Below are 17,967 nucleotides of genomic sequence, written 5' to 3'. Positions count from 1 at the left end.
CAAGAGTAGGCACAAGATAGAGTCCCACTTGTTCACACACTCAAGCATCTCATTAAGAGTAGAACCCGGGATATATATACATGCAGAGGATCTGGTGCAGACCTGTGCAAGCCCTATGCATGCTGCCTTGGTTTCTGTGAGTTCACATGAGCTTTGATCGTGTTGACTTAGAGGCCTTGTTTTCTTGGTGTGTCTCGTACCGTCATGCTTTTACATTTTCTGCCTATATGTACCTGCTAGGGCAGATGGCCACTCTTAAACATAGTTCCTTTGCCACATAGCCAAAGCCCTCTGTAAGAAAACCTTTAACTACCCATCACACTTTCCTTCCTTTACCTTAAACTTACATTTTTAATTCTAGCAGACTAGCTTCCTAGTATTCCTTATGTGTGCCAGGCAGAGATTAAGAGTGGTATTCTGGTTCAAAGGCTGAAGTCAGATGAAAACAGTACATGACAAAAGGAAATATTTAATCACTATAAATCCCTGCTATCTGGTAAAATAATAAAATTATGATATAAAGTGACCATAATCTTTATTGTTATCCAAAGATCCTCAGAATACTAGAAATTACTTTTTGAACTAGAATAAATCCCCAAAAGCACAAAGCTTAGAGAGAAGAGTTATTAGTGACCCACTGACATCCTTTGCTGTCTTACCTGCTAGCGGGCATTTTCTAAAACTGGTTTTCTGTGTAGTTTTTGCCATTTTCTCTTTCCTTTAAAGCCATATCTTACATAAGAGCAAGTTGTCTTCCAGAATTTTGCCTATAGGCAGACAGCTGATGCTGGGCTGTGCCACTGCTGGTCTTTTAATTCTACTAATGCCTTGTGTCCTCACTGCAGCATCATAGTCACTACTGTCCAGTACCTGTCCTCTGCACTGCACAAGAATTTCACAGAAACAGACTTCGACTTCAAGGTAGGGGCGCCTAAAATCTGTTGCTGTCATAGTAATAGTACACTGAAATCCACACTCACCCCTTTTTGCTTTAGTAGGTTCATAGTATTGTAGATTCCAAGACTGATGGTTATTATAATATGACCCAAGAGCCACCTTGGTGGAAGTGTTGGGAGCCAGACATATATGAAGATGCTGTTGGCTTCAGAAGGAATCAAGAAAGCAAAAATGAGGAAAGGCCTATTTCTAAAGATAGTTAAAAGGGGGAAATCTTAAGAATATGAGATTATAAAGTGGACTCTCTGCTACATGCATATATTTAGTAACTTTCCCTCCAAGGTTAAGGACTTAGACAGACACATGATTCTTTTTCTGTCTCTCTAGGTGTGGAATTCTTATTTTAGTCTGGCAGTTCTGTTCATAAACCAGCCAAGCCTTCAGCTAGAAATCATTACTTCAGCCAAGAGGAAGAAGATTCTAGATAAGTAAGACAGATGTCTTCTCTTCATCTCTCTACCACTTGCCCAGATGGGAGTATTTTTCTATGACAGACTCTTATAGAAATCCACAAGTTTCTCATATGGCTAGTTTCCCAAAGAGCCAAGTATTAAAAGTTCAGTCAATGACCAAATGGCTTAGCGTTTTGAAAGCATTAGAAATAACAGTGCTGATGTACTGACCATTGGATTTTCAGGTCTGTCTCACTGAACCTCCCTCCGCTAACAGTTACTATTTTCAGGTATGGGGATATGCGTGTGATGATGGCATATGAACTGTTCAGCATGTGGCAGAATCTGGGTAAGTCTTCCCTGCTGATGCTTCCCTTTCATGTACCGCATATGTAAATAAAAATACAAGAGCTAACAATTCCCCAAAGCCTTCTGAATATCCATTCAGCCCCCAGAGAAACTCACATAGCTTTAAAATAACACTTCAGATGGGTATAGAGTAGCATATGTTCTTAAAGCCCTGCCTTGGCAGAGACGAGCCTAGTGTGACATGTGCATTCCGTTTTGATAACTCAAGTTAGAAGAATAAGAAGAAGGCTATAGTTTTTCCATTTGGGAATCCATGTTGTAAGAGCCTCTACACTACTCATGTCCCTGTGCAAGTATTACAGGCTCAGAAGTGTAAATCATGGAGATACCATGAAAACAAGGATGAGTGTTGATTTTTATGAAGATAAAATAAACTTAACATCTCAGGTATTTATATGTCCAGATCATGTATCTGAAACCACTTATATGAAAGATAAGAGTTACAAGCCTTGATGAGACTGGTACTGGCTTTTTCTTTTAAATACCTCTAATAGATGCTGCTTTGAATCTAAAGTGGTCACACTGTTGTTTCTGGTAGTTTGGCAGTTGCCTAGATGACTAGCTAGGCCACCTGGAATTCTGGGAAGATATAAGTCGGCTGTCAGGAAGAGATAAAAAATTAGTTATATTTCCAATGAAGTGTGATTTAAGCTAAGCTTGTGTATCTTAAGTCATAGGAATGATGTTCATAGAATCTTAAAGTCTCCTATGATCCATTCTCACCATGATCTAGAGATGAAAAGTAAAGTGTAAGACAGCAGTAGGAGGCACTGAGGAAGTGGTTCAGCAGTTATAAGCACTGGCTACTCTTTTGGAGGACTTTGGTTCAATTCCAGCACCCACATGGTGACTCACAACCATCTGTAACTTCATTTCCAGGGGATATGCCCTCTTCTGGCCTCTGCTGGCATTAGGCATGTACACGGTGCACTTAACATGCATGCAGGCAGTGCGCCCATGCGCATTTAAAAAAAAAAAAAAAACTTAAAAAAAAGAGAGAGAGCAATAGGGTTTTTCATCCCTCAGTAGAGATACGGTTCCCTAAAGAGATCTTCTATATCACTCTTACTGCCAGCTCACAACAGAATTTGGATATATATTTTAACATTGAACTTGACTTTGAAATACTTAGGAACACAAACTGACAACTATACCAGGTACCAAGATCAGAAAATGCAGAATGAGCCTCAGAACTAGCATTTGCTTCTTAGATAGGCTTTCAAAACAAAAGAAATAAAAAAATATATTAGCTTGAGTTTAATCCCCAAAACTGTCATTTTTAAAAAAGATTTTAGACTTGTCTTTAAAACCATTCATTACTTTTGAATAAAGTAACAGTCTATCTCTGGTCCCCCAAAACTAGCTTTACTTGACTATAGCAGTTGCTATGCATGCAAACTGTTCCCTCTGTAGTCTCTGGAGGACTGAGAGAAGCATTTGAAGTGGGTTCTTTCTGTCTTACCACTGCTAAGAAAAGTTCCCAGGACTGGCCCTAGGCTTTAGGAATACTACCTACAGAGTATGCCAATCAGAGGAAGGACTGTACCACTCACCTCCCATGAGGATGACCTCATAAAGGGAAATGGGGGAGAGGTGAACAGATCTGACAAGAGTAGATGTATCCCTACCTTAAGAATACATTGTAAGGGGCTGGCAAGATGGCTCTACAGTGAAGAGCACTGACTGCTCTTGCAGGGGTCCTGGGTTTACTTTCCCAGCGCCCACATGGTAGCTCACAGCTGTCTATAATTCCACTTCCAGGGGATCTGATACCCTCATACAGACATGCATATAGGCAAAACACCAGTGCGCATAAAATAAAAATAAATAACTCATTTAAAAAAAGAATACAATATAAGTAACAGGGATGGGAGGATAGGAGGATACAAAGAGATTCTAAGTCTTGAAGCCACCTATGAGGGTAAAGCTATGCAGTAAGCTCCTAGTAGCTCAGGTAGAGTTTTTGGCATATATGAGTGTAGGCCTTTAAGAGGTCTGTGGACTTCGGGCATTTGGTAGCTTAAACCTTGGGCTGTACTCCCTGATCTCTGAAATGCCTTACAGAAGTAGAATCGTCAGGAGGTCTTTTGTGTTTAAACAGAAACATACATATTTCCTTACTAAACCAAAGCTTTAGGGAGATGTCTAAACTGGTAGCCCTTACTCACCCGGAGAAATAAACTCTGTTTCCTTGCTCTGACGGTTTCCAACTTGTTAAAAACACTTCACAGGAAGTTTTTTGAAACAGCAATTTTGTGCCCTTGGAACATATGTTCTAAATTTACTAGGCCAATCAATTTAAAACTCTAAAAAGGTAAGGGAATGGGCCAGAGGGGTGGCTCAGTACTTTATAGCACTGACTGCTCTTCCAAAGGACCCAGGTTTGATTCCCTGTACCAATATGGTGGTTCACAACCATCTTTAACACCATTTTCAGGGGATCAGAGGCCCTCTTCTGGTACCTGATAACCAGGTAGCGTCATTTGTACCAGGTACACACATGGGACACAGACATGCATATAGGCAAAACACCCATCAAATAAAATGATACATGGTTTTAAAAAGATTTTTTAAAGATTTATTGATTATTACATCTAAATACACTGTAGCTGTCTTCAAACACACCAGAAGAGGGCGTCAGATCCCATTACAGATGGTTGTGAGCCACCATGTGGTTGCTGGGATTTGAATTCAGGACCTTAGGAAGAGCAGTCAGTGCTCTTAACCACTGAGCCATCTCTCCAGCCCCCAAAAGATTTTAAAATATAATAAAATAAGAAATATAAAATATAAAGGCAGAGGGAGTATCTCAAAAACCAGAGAGTAAATCATCTTTCCCCCTTGGAAGCTTCCAGTGTAAACTAGCAACTGGAAGTGGGCTCTGCTGGTTTTCAGTGCTGAGAACTTCAGATCCATCTCAGGACCTCACACATGTTAGGCAAACACTGTACCACAGAGCCTAGATTCCCAGCACTTCTATAGATTACAACAGATGCTTGGCCCCACTTGTGAATCTTCCATGTAAGGAGCAAAGCAGTAATGAACTAATAGTTGTTGGGTTTTATTGCTCAGGTGAACATAAGATCCACTTCATTCCGGGGATGATCGGTCCCTTCCTGGGTGTGACCCTGGTCCCACAGCCGGAAGTGCGGAATATCATGATCCCTATCTTTCATGACATGATGGACTGGGAGCAAAGGAAAAATGGCAACTTCAAGCAGGTAAAGTGCTAACTGTCAGTGCTTGGTGTGCTCTCTTCTGAAGTGAACCTGTTCACATCATGCAGGTGGTCTAGATAGGTAGGCCATGGTTCTGATAGAAACGTTAACCATCTTAAATCCTGTTTTAGAGTTTTTGTATGACTTGCTAGCCAAAACTAACATGCAAATTTTCAAGATAAAGAGCAGGTCCCGGCATTCAAGAAATTGAGGTAAGAAGACTGCCATGAGTTTGAGGCCATCCCCAGCTACATACCAAGTACTAAAGCCTGGGCTGCAGAGCAGAACCTTGTCTCATAGACAGATAAGCAAACAGAAGGATTAGCAGGAAGGGATAAACATGCTAAAGAACTCTCTGGTGAAGAAAAGAGTCACTGAGACTGAACTCTCCCGGTTTCAGAGAGAGCCTGGACAACATGTTGTCTTTCCTCTACTGTATGGCCCAGGAATCTCTAAGGCCAGACCACATGACTTTACATAGTTTTCAGAGTAACCCAGGATTTCAAAAGCTGTCCCTTGTTCTTTGCCACCACAGCTAGCCAAAATCACATCCTCAGTCAAGAAGAGAGAAAAATGAGTGCATGGGTGCTCAGACCTCAGCCAACTTTCTCTTCTCTTAAAAGTCCTCTTCCCAGACCTACTATTTTGGGACAGACTCTTTCCATGCCAGTTAAGGCACAGACTTGCCTACAGGCCAGCAATTTCTCAGAGAGACCAAGCTGTGTCAGGTTAACATTAAAACTAACCATCATAGTTATATGCTTCAAAATTGCCTTTAGGAAGTAGATTTTAAATGTTCTCACCTCACCCCCAAATTTTCTCAGGTATATAACCTATAACCACTGTGTCACATAGTGTTTTAGCTTGCTGTCTATTGCTGCACTAAGGACTTTGGCCAAAAGCATCTTGGAGAGAAAAGAGTGGATTTGGCTTACATGTTCCACTCATAGTCTATCACTGAAGGAGGCCAAGGCAGGAGCTCAGTGAAGCAGGGCACGAACCCGAAGGCAGACTGAAGGATCATGGAAGGATGCTGCTCACTAGCTTTCTTCCCAGGACGTGCTTGGTTTGCTTTCTTATGCATCCTGGGACCTACCTGCTCAGGGTTGGCAGTGCCTCTAGTGAGCTTTCCCATATCAATTTTAATCAAGAAAATGCCCCAAAGATTTGTCTACAGATCAGTCTGATACAGGCGTTTTCTCCATCAAGATGCCCTTCCCAGATGATCCTAGCTTGTGTCAAGTTGACAGAAATCTAACCAGCGCCAAAAGCAAAAACAGTTAAGTTCTGATAGCACTATTTGTGAAACTCGTTGTGTGTTAAGATCTCAAGTCTTGAACTGCTGTTTCTGTGTGAACTGTATCTGAGCACTTACCTGCTGGCCTCAGTCTCCCTCACTGAATTATGGGTCCCCAGGAACCAGAATGATTGTGTATTTTATTTCTCAGAACTCACTGTGGTACTTAGCACATGGTGGCCTGTGAGGATAGCAAAACTAATATTGAGCATTTCACAAAAGTCAGGGCATAGTGACATGAAAAGGAATATTACCATGACAACTGTTTCACAAATGAGGGAATTTGGAAGGTATATATTCAGAACTCCATGTTGAATATGTCACAAGGTAAGTGCTAAATGGATAGCCGGCTGTCAGTATCAGTTCTGCAAGGATAACAATGTCTCCAAATTTTTCCCTCACTAGTTTTTTGCCTGATACAGAAATATTTTTGTTTTGGAGGGGTTTTTTTGTTATTTTATTTATTTTCATTTGAAATGTTATCCCCTTCCTAGTTTCCCCTCCAAAAATCCCTATCCCACCCCCTTGCCCCCTGGTTCTATAAGGATGCTCTTCCACCCACCCACTCCTACATCACCACCCTAGCATTCCCCTATGCTGGGACATCAAGCCTTCACAAGACCAAGGGCCTCCCCTCCCATTGATGCCAAATAAGGCCATCCTCTGCTATATATGCAGCTGAGGCCATGGGTCCCTCCATGCGTATTCTTTGGTTGGTGGTTTAGTCCCTGGGAGCTTGGGGGAGCGGGGGAGTCTAGTTGGTTGATGTTGTTTTTCCTATGGGATTGCAAACCCCTTCAGCTCCTTCAGTCTTTCCCCTAACTCCTCCATTGAGGTCCCCATGCTCAGTCCAGTGGTTGGCTGCAAGCATCAGCATCTGTATCTATATTGTTAAGGCTCTAGCAGAGCCTCTCAGGAGACATCCATATTAGTCTCCTGTCAGCAAGCATTTCTTGGCATCAGCAATAGTGACTGGGTTTCGTGGCTTCAGATGAAGTGCATTCCCCAGGTGGGACAGTCTCTAGATGGCCTTTCCTTCAGTCTCTGCTCCATATTCATTTCTCTTCAGTCTTTGTCTCTATATTCCCATTAGATAGGAGCAATTCTAGGGTTAAAATTTTGAGAAGCTTAGGTGGCCCCATCCGTCAACTGGGGGCCATGCTTAACCACTGGATATGGTCTCTACAGGTTCTCTCTCCCTTTATTGGGTATTTGATCTAATGTCCTCCCCGTTGGGTCCTGGGAGCCTCTTGCATTCCTGGTGTCTAAGACTTTCTGTTGGTTACCCCTAAGTTCCCTATCCCCCATTGCTACACACCTCTGTTCAATTTCCTGACCCTCTGTACATCTCCCCTGTCTCCTCCCACACCTGATCCTGCCCCCGCTTTTTTTCCTCTTCCTTTCCCCCTCCTCCCTTACTCGCAAGTTCCTCCCACCCTCTACCTCCAGTGATTATTTTGTTCTCCCTTCTAAGTAGGACTAAAGCATCCACACTTGATACAGAAGTTTTAACAGTTGGATATGCATCTAAGAATTCTTAAAACAGTTTGTGGACTTACACCCTCACCCTGAGTTCCTAATCCATCAGATTTTGAGAGGCCTGAGTAATGGATTTTTAACAAGATCTGTGGTAAAACTAAGGCTACTGGCCCAGTGACCCATTCTAAGAACAATTTGGACCCCAGTGGACTACTGAAGCATGTTTATACTGTTTGTACTCTCTACTATGGCAGGCCCCTCCCTACCTTTGCTGTGTGCTAACCAACACTAACAACCTTTGGTTAGGATTAGGCCATTTTCTTAGGGAGTCTGTAGCCACCTCATTGAGTTGGGGCTAAGCATGCCCAGGAAGAGGTCTGAGTTTGGCTTCTAGACTCACCAGACTATACTTAGCTATAATTTAGTCCTTTAGTCATACAGTCACAAAAAGAAGCTTGGTGCTTGATTTGTTCTTGTTCTATTGAGGCTGACATCAGTTGGGTGTGAATGAGTTGTTTCCTTCAGAAACCTCAAGGTTTGTACCCATAAAACCTAAAGCTCTTGGAGCTTCTGCTTTTTCAGGGCCCTACATTGGGTTACTAGATCCCTCAACTGTAAGGAACAGTACTACATTCTTTATATTCTGTACATGTCTGAAGATCTGTAGATATAGTATATGTCTATACATGTCTTTGAATGGATAGTTTTAAACAAAATATATATATATATATTTGGAGCCATTAGAATGCTCAGAGACTCTAAATGCATTCTTCACCAAGCCCCATGGCCTGAATTGGATCTCCAGGACCCACATAGTAGGAAGAGAGAACCAGCTTCTGTAGGTTTTTCTCTGACATGCACATGTAACCTCTAGAACACACAAAATATAAGTGTTAAAAGATTTTAAAGAAAAAGAAAAAGATTTGGGAACATTGTAAATGAGGTAATGGGAGGATAGTTAGAGCCAGTGTTCAGAGTGTTCTTGTGAGCATTGCTGGACTGTTACCCTCATGAACCCACTGCATCCGTGGTTGTCTGCACAAGACCTAGACAGGATCAAGGCTGTCTACATTCCAGCATGAAGTGAGGAGGGGCTTATGAGTTCTCACCCTGTAGAGGAAGAGCTATTGATGGTTGGTGGCTTCTGGGAGAGGGAACATCTGTCTGTATAAGAGAGTGTGTAGTTGGGGGCCAGAATGGTGGTACCAATGGAGGGCACGGGCCTTTAGTCCCAGCACCACAGAGGCAGTCAGGTCACGTTCTGAATTCAGGACTAGCTTGTTGTATTAGAGTGACATCTAAGACAGCCAAGGCTGCACAGAGAAACCCTGTCTCAGGGGAAAAAAAATGTAGCCTGGTAGTTTGCCTATCCTCCAGAGGATGACGTCACACTCATGGATACATAAACAGCTCAAACTGGACTCAGTGGGCTATTTAAGTGGTGAACCCAGAAGCTTTTAGGGGGCAGAGTCAGGGAACAAAATAAATTGTACATGTATATGAAATTCTCATTAATAAAAACACTGTATTTTTAAAAAGAAACATTTAAGAAATGTTAAACAAATGTCTCTCTTTTTGAACCAAACACTTTTCTCTAAAGGAGCCCCCATGTTTAGCTCTCAGATAGGAAATGGTTATGTGAAACATTTACATACTTAAACTAAACCAGAATGAAAAGCCTTCCTGAGCCAAGGAAGCAGATTTAGTTTTCTGTTTTATTGATAATAGATTTTCCCCCACATATTATACCCTGATTACAGTTTCTCCTCCCATTTAGATCCATTCCCTTCATGTCCCTCATTAGAAAAGAACTGGCTTCTAAGGGATACAAATAAACTATAATGAAGTAAAACAAAAACTAACACATTGGAGTTGGACAACACAAACAAACAGAAGGAAACAAACGCAAGAGACAATCAGAGATTCACTCGTCTACACGCTCAGGAATCCATAAAAACACAAAACTGGAAGCCATCTTATATATGCAGAGAACATGGGTACAGACCTATACAGGCCCTTTGCATGCTGCCTAGCGTTTCTGGTGCTTTGATCATGTCGACTGACTTAGAGGGTCTTGTTTTCTTGATGTCCTCCAACCCACTTTGGCTCTTACACTCTGCCCCTGAGGGCTGAGTGTTCAAAGATCTCTCACTCACAGCATAATGTCTGGCAGTGGGTGTCTCTCTCTATGCTCCTACCTGTAGGAGAAAGCTTCTCTTTTGATGGCTGAGCAAAGCCCCACCGCTCTGAGTATACCAGGATGTCATTAGGAGTCATCTCATTGCTATATTGTTTGCTTGCTTGCTTGCTTGCTTTTTAGAACAGGAATACTTGGTTTTACTCTAGTTCCCTAGGCTATCTAGTCTCTGGCTTAGAAAACAAAGTTTTGCCGGGCAGTGGTGGCACACGCCTTTAATCCCAGCACTTGGGAGGCAGAGGCAGGCGGATTTCTGAGTTCGAGGCCAGCCTGGTCTACAGAGTGAGTTCCAGGACAGTCAGGGCTACAGAGAAACCCTGTCTTGAAAAACCAAAAAAAAAAAAAAAAGAAAACAAAGTTTTTTTTTAATGCTATAGGTGAGATCCTGTCTCTGCTGGAATTTACTTGCAACTATGATAAAGTATAAAAAGCAGTTTTCCATGATCCTCAAATAGCCACAAGACTGGAGATTTTTCCTTCTCTGTCTCTGTTCATTTGAGCTCAAGAACTATTTCCTTCTAGGTGGAAGCTGAACTGATTGACAAACTGGACAGCATGGTGTCAGAGGGGAAAGGTGATGAGAGCTACAGGGAACTCTTCGGCCTGCTGTAAGCTGCTCCTTCCCCACATGCCCTGTGTTGGGAGAAGGGTGATGTGGGCCAGTGAAGGGTGAGGGGTTGGGGACCCGGAGAGACTGGGTTGACTCTGGTGGTAACAGTACTCAGTTTCTATCACCAAGAAAGCATGTAGTCTTAGGGTTTTCATAGTTGACTGACGGTGTACAGAGAGCTGACAGTTCAGTTCCTGGGTTTGCAGTAAGTCACTGCATGTCTTCACAGCCCTCCCTGTGTCATGTCAGACTTGCTGATTTACCACGGCTGGCATTTTGAGGAGGGGGAAGTGTGCATTCTCTTTTAGGAAACATTGCAGCCTGATAATTCCTGCAGCAGATTCTTGAGTAAACCACATGGGCTCTCTAGGCCATTTTTCAGTTAATAAAGTGATCTGACGATGCTGAATGATAGTTCCCCCAGACCTGTCATGTTAATAGCTTCTCTTTAAGTTGATAAAGGCCACCAGACCTTATAAGACATTTAATTAGAAGTTTGCAGTGTATAAAATGTATAGATATTTTATTTGTTAAGATCATGAGGGATCTTTTAATATTAGCAGTTATTATAAAAGTACCATTAGCTGTGTCAGATCCATAATATAGACTTAATCATAGAAGAGAATACTTTTAACTGAAATATAATTGATTCCATAACATAATTCCTGTTTGCTTTATTATATCAAAATATTAAATTTGATGAAATTATAACTATTTATTATCTACCAGTAATTTAAAAAAATTAAACTTCAAAAATTTTATAAGTTGACTTTTAGACCTGATGCCAACAATATACTTGCAAGAGTTGCAGAGTGGGGTTCATCCTCCCATTCCTGGAAATGGTGAGACTGGCTCAAGGACATGCTAGCATGCCGTCAGTGAGCTGTCTGTAAAGGCACCTCTACATGGAAGACCCACAGCTGCAGTTTCAGCAGGGGATGCTCTCTGCTACACCATGCCCACGCTGTTCCTTAAGGAGTCATAAGAATTTTATTTAAAATTTATCACGGAATGCATTCATCTTCTAATACTTCTCTTATAACAAAATATTTTCAGTTGTAGAAGAAAGACATTGAATTCTCTTTGGTGTCCACTAACAAATGACTTTATTACAAAGGAAAAAGTATAAAAACAGCCTACAATTACTAATTACCTATCCAAATTTTGTTTGTAAATCCTTTAAAGTGAGTTAGAGACCTAAGAGCTACTGATACCATGGAGCATCATTTCACAGTTTTAATTTGAGGTTGATGTTTGTAGGTATGGGGAGAAATGAATAAAAATGTGTACAGATAGAGAAAACATTCAGATAAAGGGGTGAGATGGTAACCAGCATTTTCCATGTCTGTGTGCACAAAGAGCGCCTCTCCCAGTGTTGAGGACAGGAAAGCTCCATAGAACAGTTTGAGAGTAGTATTCTGGTCCATACAAGTTAGAGCCAGAGTCAGTAGTCGTCTCTCTCTTTCAGCATGATCAAAGAAAGCCTCACTTTCTCGGTACTAGAAGGCACTGAACATAGCAAAAAGCGTAACAGCAATCAAGCTATGAGTTTGAGACCCCAGTGTTTGTTCCCAGTCCTGGGCTAGTCAACTCCAGATGACTCTTTGAAACTTAGAGAGCAAACTGTGCTCATGTGGATCCTAAACAGAGTTGTCTGGACTGAGCTCTAGACCTAAGCTCACTAGAACAAGAAGAAGCCCATGGGATGCCAGTGTGTCCCGAAAGCTGCCTCAGAGTGACAGAAGCATGCTGCTATTGTTTTTTTTTTTTTTTAATGACTTGAACATTAAGCTTGTGTACTTGTTACATATTTTTTGGAAGCTTCTCATTACCAAGGTGATGGCAGAGGATAGCTCTTGAATTTACTCTTTGTCCCTTATACTGGGCTCCTTGGGCTTGTGGAAATCTTTGATTTATATGAAGAGGTGGTTTTATATTTTTACTGAAAATGTCTCTGGGCAATAGAAGCAGGCAGTTGGCAAAGCCAGACATATGCCACCATGGGCTCAGGTGGTCGTTGAGAACAGACCTTATAGCGTATGCCTCTCTCACCTGCACCTCAATGGCATCCTTAGGAAAATGCCCAGAGAAATGGGAGAGATGCTCATTTGTTGCTGCCAGTTTGATAATATTCTTGTCTTTGCTTTCTGCTGCATGGAGTAGAACCCAGCTGTTTGGGCCCTACCCCAGGTAAGACTACAGTATAGCAAGTCTCCTGTCTCCAGATATATCACAGCCTCCACAGGCTCGTGAACCGTACTCTTGTCATCAGGGAAGGCTCATGAGTTGTTTGCTTCTCTTACCAACAGCCTTCTGGAAAAGGTTGAACAGGAAACATGGCGTGAGACTGGCATTTCCTTTGTTACCTCAGTCACCCGCCTCATGGAACGCCTTCTTGACTACAGGTATTTCTTCAGCTTGAAACTTCTATAGCCTCTCTTTTGGTAGAAATTCTCCTCTGCAAAGGCATTCACTTGGCCTTAAAGCTGAGACCACAGTGGAGACTGGAGAGATGCCTCAGCAGCTGAGAATGCCTGCTGCTCTTGCAGTTCCCAGAACCCATGTGGCAGCTCAGAACTCCAAGGGCCAGGATAGCCAGCACCCCCTTCTGACTCCTCTGGGTACCAGGCATACACATGTATGTGGACAGGCAAAAACACTCAGACACATAAAAATAAATAAACCTTAAAATAACAGCTGCCAGGCATGGTGGCACTTGCCTTTAACCCCAACACTCAGGAGGCAGAGGCAGGCGAATTTGTGAATTTTAGGCCAGCCTTGTATACATTGGAGATCCAGGCCAAGCAAGCCTATAGAATGAGACCTTGTCTTTCAAAACAAGCAAATGTTAAAAACAAAACAAAACCAAAAACGGGCATGGTGGTGCTTAGCTGTAATCACAACACCGAGGAGGCTGAGGCTGAAAGACCATGAATTTAAAACTGTCCTAGCCTATATTGCAAGTCACGGTCTGAACAGGAAAGGCTGTTCTGCTTCCATCAGCTGTCACTAGGTGTCATCTGATTTTCTCAGGGATTAGCTAGAGCTTCACGGACTCTCCCTAAGACCGAGAATACCCGAAAGGCACTCCAGGGACATGCAGCCATAAGGCCTTCCATCTAGAAAGGTCAGGGCTCATAGGGGTAGTCATAGCAAGAGGGAAGAGAAAAGCTGTGTCTAGAACAACTTAGGTACAGGTGTGGTTCCTTAATGAAGACCTTCCCTGGCTTTATAGACATAAACAAGGAAATGTCTTCTGGTACCAAAATATGACTAAGGACAACGTTCATTTGCTTCTCCTGGGACTGGGGATTCCCTTTTTCTCATGCCTATATTTTTTTTTTTGTTAAAATCTACTTCTGCTCTTAATCCTAGCTATGGCAACAAATTAGAGGAATTTTTTTTTTTTTTACAGGGTTTCTCTGTATAGCCCTGGCTGTCCTGGAACTCACTCTGTAGACCAGGCTGGCCTCAAACTCAGAAATCCGCCTGCCTCTGCCTCCCAAGTGCTGGGATTAAACGCATGTGCCACCACCACCCAGCTAGAGGAAATATTTTTATGAGCTCAGGGTTCTGTTATGTTTATCCTCAGAATTCATGTGGAATTGGAATTTTTTCATGAAAGCTTGCCTTTCTAGTCCTGTCATAACTGTTGAAGTGTTCTAAAAATAACAAAACAACCAATGTAGCCTTAATTATGCTCTCAGCAGGACTAGGATAGTCACTAAGGGTGTTTTCTGGAACTCAGGAAGATGAGGAGAAACGGGATGATAAAGAAATAAAACTTGGGGCTGGTGAAATGGCTCAGCGGGTAAGAACACTGACTGCTCTTCCGAAGGTCCTGAGTTCAAATCCCAGCAACCACATGGCAGCTCACACTCACAACCACCTGTAATGAGATCTGACGCCCTCTTCTGGTCTGAAGACAGCTACAGTGTACTTATAATAAATAAATAGAGAATAAGTAAATCTGTTTTTTTAAAAAAAAAAGAAAGGAAGGAAGGAAGAAAGAAGGAAAGAAAGAAAGCTTATTCCAAGCTGTAGTGCTGCAATGTTCATCAACCCCGGGTCAAGAAATGGCAGTGCTCAGTCTCCATCCAGTTGCTTCTGAAGAGGAAGGTGTGCCTTTCAGAAGACTCCCGTGTCTGTGCACTAACTTGGCTGTGGAGATGGAATTCATATCCTGAATACCCCTTTTTTCTGTAGCACAGCTATGTTTGAACAAGCTTCTGCCTATTTTTCTTGGGTCTTAAATGGTCAAAGCTGGCCTTCATCAGCCCCTTTTATAGCAGAAGCCTTCCATTTTACACATGAGATCCCAAGCCCCCCCCACCCCCCGTACCTGTCATTAGACAGAGAAAAAAAGTGGGCTAAAGCCCTGTATCTTTCCGTTATTGCAGTATTTACTGAAGGTTATTCATATTCACTGCCATCTACCTGAAAGACTGAAAATCAATTTCTTAAACTTAAAGGCCTTCTTTTAACTGATTTTCTTTCTATCTTCTATAAACCATTGAAACTTATGGCCAGAACCAGTTTCATTCTCACTGTGGTATCTATAAAACAAGTATACAGCGTTTCTCATGTCTCCAAACATGAACTGGTCTTTGCCCTGTGTCCTTCTAGTCCCCAGGGCTTACATTCATGATTATAGCCTCCAAGTATTGCTTTTTGTGAACGTGGAGGAAAACACTATGATTTTTTTTGTACTGGTTCTAGCCACTTTAAATATATATATATATATATACACCATGCTCATGTTATATTCGCCCCTAACCTCATTTGCAGCCCTGAAAGGTTACTCTCATAGTTGTCAATAAAGAAGTGCATTTGAGAAGTTCTATTGCCAAAGTTGAGCCAAGTTCTAGCTGATTCAAAGACTGTTCTCTAGATCCCCATCCATTAATCTCATCAGGCTTCTTAATGCTGAGTCATCTCCTTAGATTATCCTCCAGTTCATGCTGAGTCATCTCCTTAGGTTACCCCCCCCCAGTCCATGCCGAGTCATCTCCTTAGGTTATCACCCAGTCCATGCTGAGTCATCTCCTTAGATTATCCCCCATTCCATGCTGAGTCATCTCCTTAGGTTATCCCCAGTCCATGCTGAGTCATCTCCTTAGATCCCCTCCCCAGTCCATGCTGAGTCATCTCCTTAGATTATCCCCCCATTCCATGCTGAGTCATCTCCTTAGGTTATCCCCCAGTCCATGCTGAGTCATCTCCTTAGATTATCCCCCAGGCCATGCTGAGTCATCTCCTTAGATTATCCCCCAGTCCATGCTGACTCATCTCCTTAGATTACCCCCCCAAGTCCATGCTGAGTCATCTCCTTAGATTATGCCCCCAAGTCCATGCTGAGTCATCTCCTTAGATTACCCCCCCAAGTCCATGCTGAGTCATCTCCTTAGATTATGTCCCAGTCCAGATGTCAGGGAGGCTTTCCCTAGCCAGGAGCTCACTTGGCTTTCTGTGCATACCTTGAGGATATATCATTTGCTACTCTCTGACTCAACAGAAAAAATTCAGCTCTTTGAAGGCAGGATACTAGATACTCAATACTCGAGCTTCTCTTCCTGGTACTCTGCTAATCCCTGGCAGGTGTAGAGTAAATAATGATCAATCAGATGAAGGGAAGTAATGAGTAAATAATGATCAATCTTGCAGGGAAGATAATGCCAAAATCAATAGAATCTTTTCCTTTACCAAAGAACTTAAACAGGAATTGACAGAATATGTGCATGTGATAAAAATTTTATACATACATAATCTTTAAATATAAATTACATATAAAGTTTTGTATTATTTCCAGTAAGTTGTGATCCAGCATGACTTGGACCTTTGATATGAGACTTATTTTTAGACTAGCCAAACTTTTAAGTCCTCTAAGAAGTGCCTCCTCAGCCTGGGCAGTAATGTCTTTAACTTTATTTAAATTCTAGCATAGATTTGTAGCATCTATTTCTCATTTTCTCACAAAATGAAACTTGCCCTTTGAGAATAACTCTGTGTCTCCCTGGGGAACTTGAGAGTTTGACCTTCTGCCTTACACACACATCTTTCTGTACAATGAAAATTGGTATATGCTCTTAATGCCCTGATGATGTATCTGCTCTCTGTAGTCTGCAACCAGAACAAGGAGCTCAACAGAGCTCTTTGAACCCCAGGATTGGGAGCAAACTTGAGGGGAATCTCACAGTGTAGTCATCTTCTGTTCAAGAACTTCCTGTTAGAAGGCATACTACTTTTAAACACTACTTTTGGCCATACTAATGTTCCAGTGATGCTAGGATATTAGTATATGTATTGTCCCAGGAAATACCACTTAGTATCATAGGCAGTCAACTGTGTTCTCTCTTCCAGGGACTGCATGAAGGGAGAAGAAACTGAGAACAAGAAGGTTGGATGCACTGTTAACCTGATGGTAAGAGGACATGAGCTCCTGCTCCTGACAGGCACAGCCAGGGTTTCACTAGCTAGAGTTTGAAAATTACCTTTAAAACATCTTACATGTATTTCATTCTCTTATAGAACTTTTACAAATCTGAGATTAACAAGGAGGAAATGTATATCCGATACATCCATAAGCTTTGTGACATGCACTTACAGGCTGAAAACTACACAGGTGAGTCAGGAAAGGAAACGCTGTGTCTTTTCATTAGGGCAGACTTGGGGGCTATACAGAGAACAACTCCAGGATCACTCCCTCCAGAGCTCATCAGTATTGGGTTCCAAGGTTGCCCTTCACTTCAGTCCTGTCCTCCTTTAGTGATAGAAAAGCAGGTGAAACTTTTGTCCTTCCCAACATGTGCTCCGTGCACATCGTCTGCTGTCTATGGCTGTTCCATTCAGCTTCACTCCTATCCTTGTTGCAGAGGCTCAAGAGTTACTTCCAAATTGTGGTGCACTAGGTTCAAAAAAACTTGGACTTCTGTCACTCCTCAGAAATAGAACTTCTCTTAGGTCTTGCAAAGCTGAAACCAACCAAGACCATAGCAAAGGAGTAACACCTAAATCATGGAATTTCTAGACCTCACTGGTAGATCTGGCTCTTCCTCTGCAACTGCACACCAATTCCTACACTGAGCTCCTAGTACAGTCAGGACAGTATTAATCTTCTTGACAGGCCAGATAAAAGCTTTTCATTATGTCTGCAATCTAAGTGCTGGTCATGATCTATTTACTGAGAACAGCTCTGAATGAGGAGGAAGGGTACATACACAGATGTTCTGCGTGATTCCCTTCTACCATAGTGTCCCCAACGAACTATCTTTTTCACTGTGACTAGGCCCTATTCTTTTTTTTTAAACTTTTATTGCATTATGATGAGAAAAGTTACTTGATTTCAATTTATCTGAATTTGTTAACATTTAAAAACATACCTTAAGTAAATAGAATTAAATCACATTCTTGTTTCCCTTTTGTACCCCCACTCCTCCCAGAGACCCCCC

General features: G+C 42.1%; 1 protein-coding gene across 10 annotated transcripts in view; it reads left to right on the top strand.

Moving 5' to 3' along the window:
• The window catches only part of Dock3 (dedicator of cytokinesis 3), a 299,780-nt gene that overhangs the window by 240,608 nt on the left and 41,205 nt on the right, over positions 1-17,967 (top strand). For 9 of the 10 annotated variants that reach the window (XM_031343655.1, XM_031343658.1, XM_031343659.1 and 6 more), the window contains 9 exons: positions 846-921; positions 1,285-1,385; positions 1,640-1,698; positions 4,791-4,939; positions 10,432-10,517; positions 12,683-12,709; positions 12,829-12,924; positions 16,880-16,940; positions 17,048-17,141. In XM_031343655.1, coding sequence (XP_031199515.1) covers positions 846-921; positions 1,285-1,385; positions 1,640-1,698; positions 4,791-4,939; positions 10,432-10,517; positions 12,683-12,709; positions 12,829-12,924; positions 16,880-16,940; positions 17,048-17,141 — 749 coding nt within the window. The remainder of the gene's footprint in view (positions 1-845; positions 922-1,284; positions 1,386-1,639; positions 1,699-4,790; positions 4,940-10,431; positions 10,518-12,682; positions 12,710-12,828; positions 12,925-16,879; positions 16,941-17,047; positions 17,142-17,967) is intronic. The other variant, XM_031343657.1, reaches the window with a different exon arrangement.

This window comes from Mastomys coucha, unplaced genomic scaffold, assembly GCF_008632895.1.
Source record: "Mastomys coucha isolate ucsf_1 unplaced genomic scaffold, UCSF_Mcou_1 pScaffold23, whole genome shotgun sequence".
NCBI classification, from domain to species: domain Eukaryota; kingdom Metazoa; phylum Chordata; class Mammalia; order Rodentia; family Muridae; genus Mastomys; species Mastomys coucha.
Note: the sequence above shows the minus strand (reverse complement) of the source record. Positions and strands in the feature narration are given on the sequence as shown.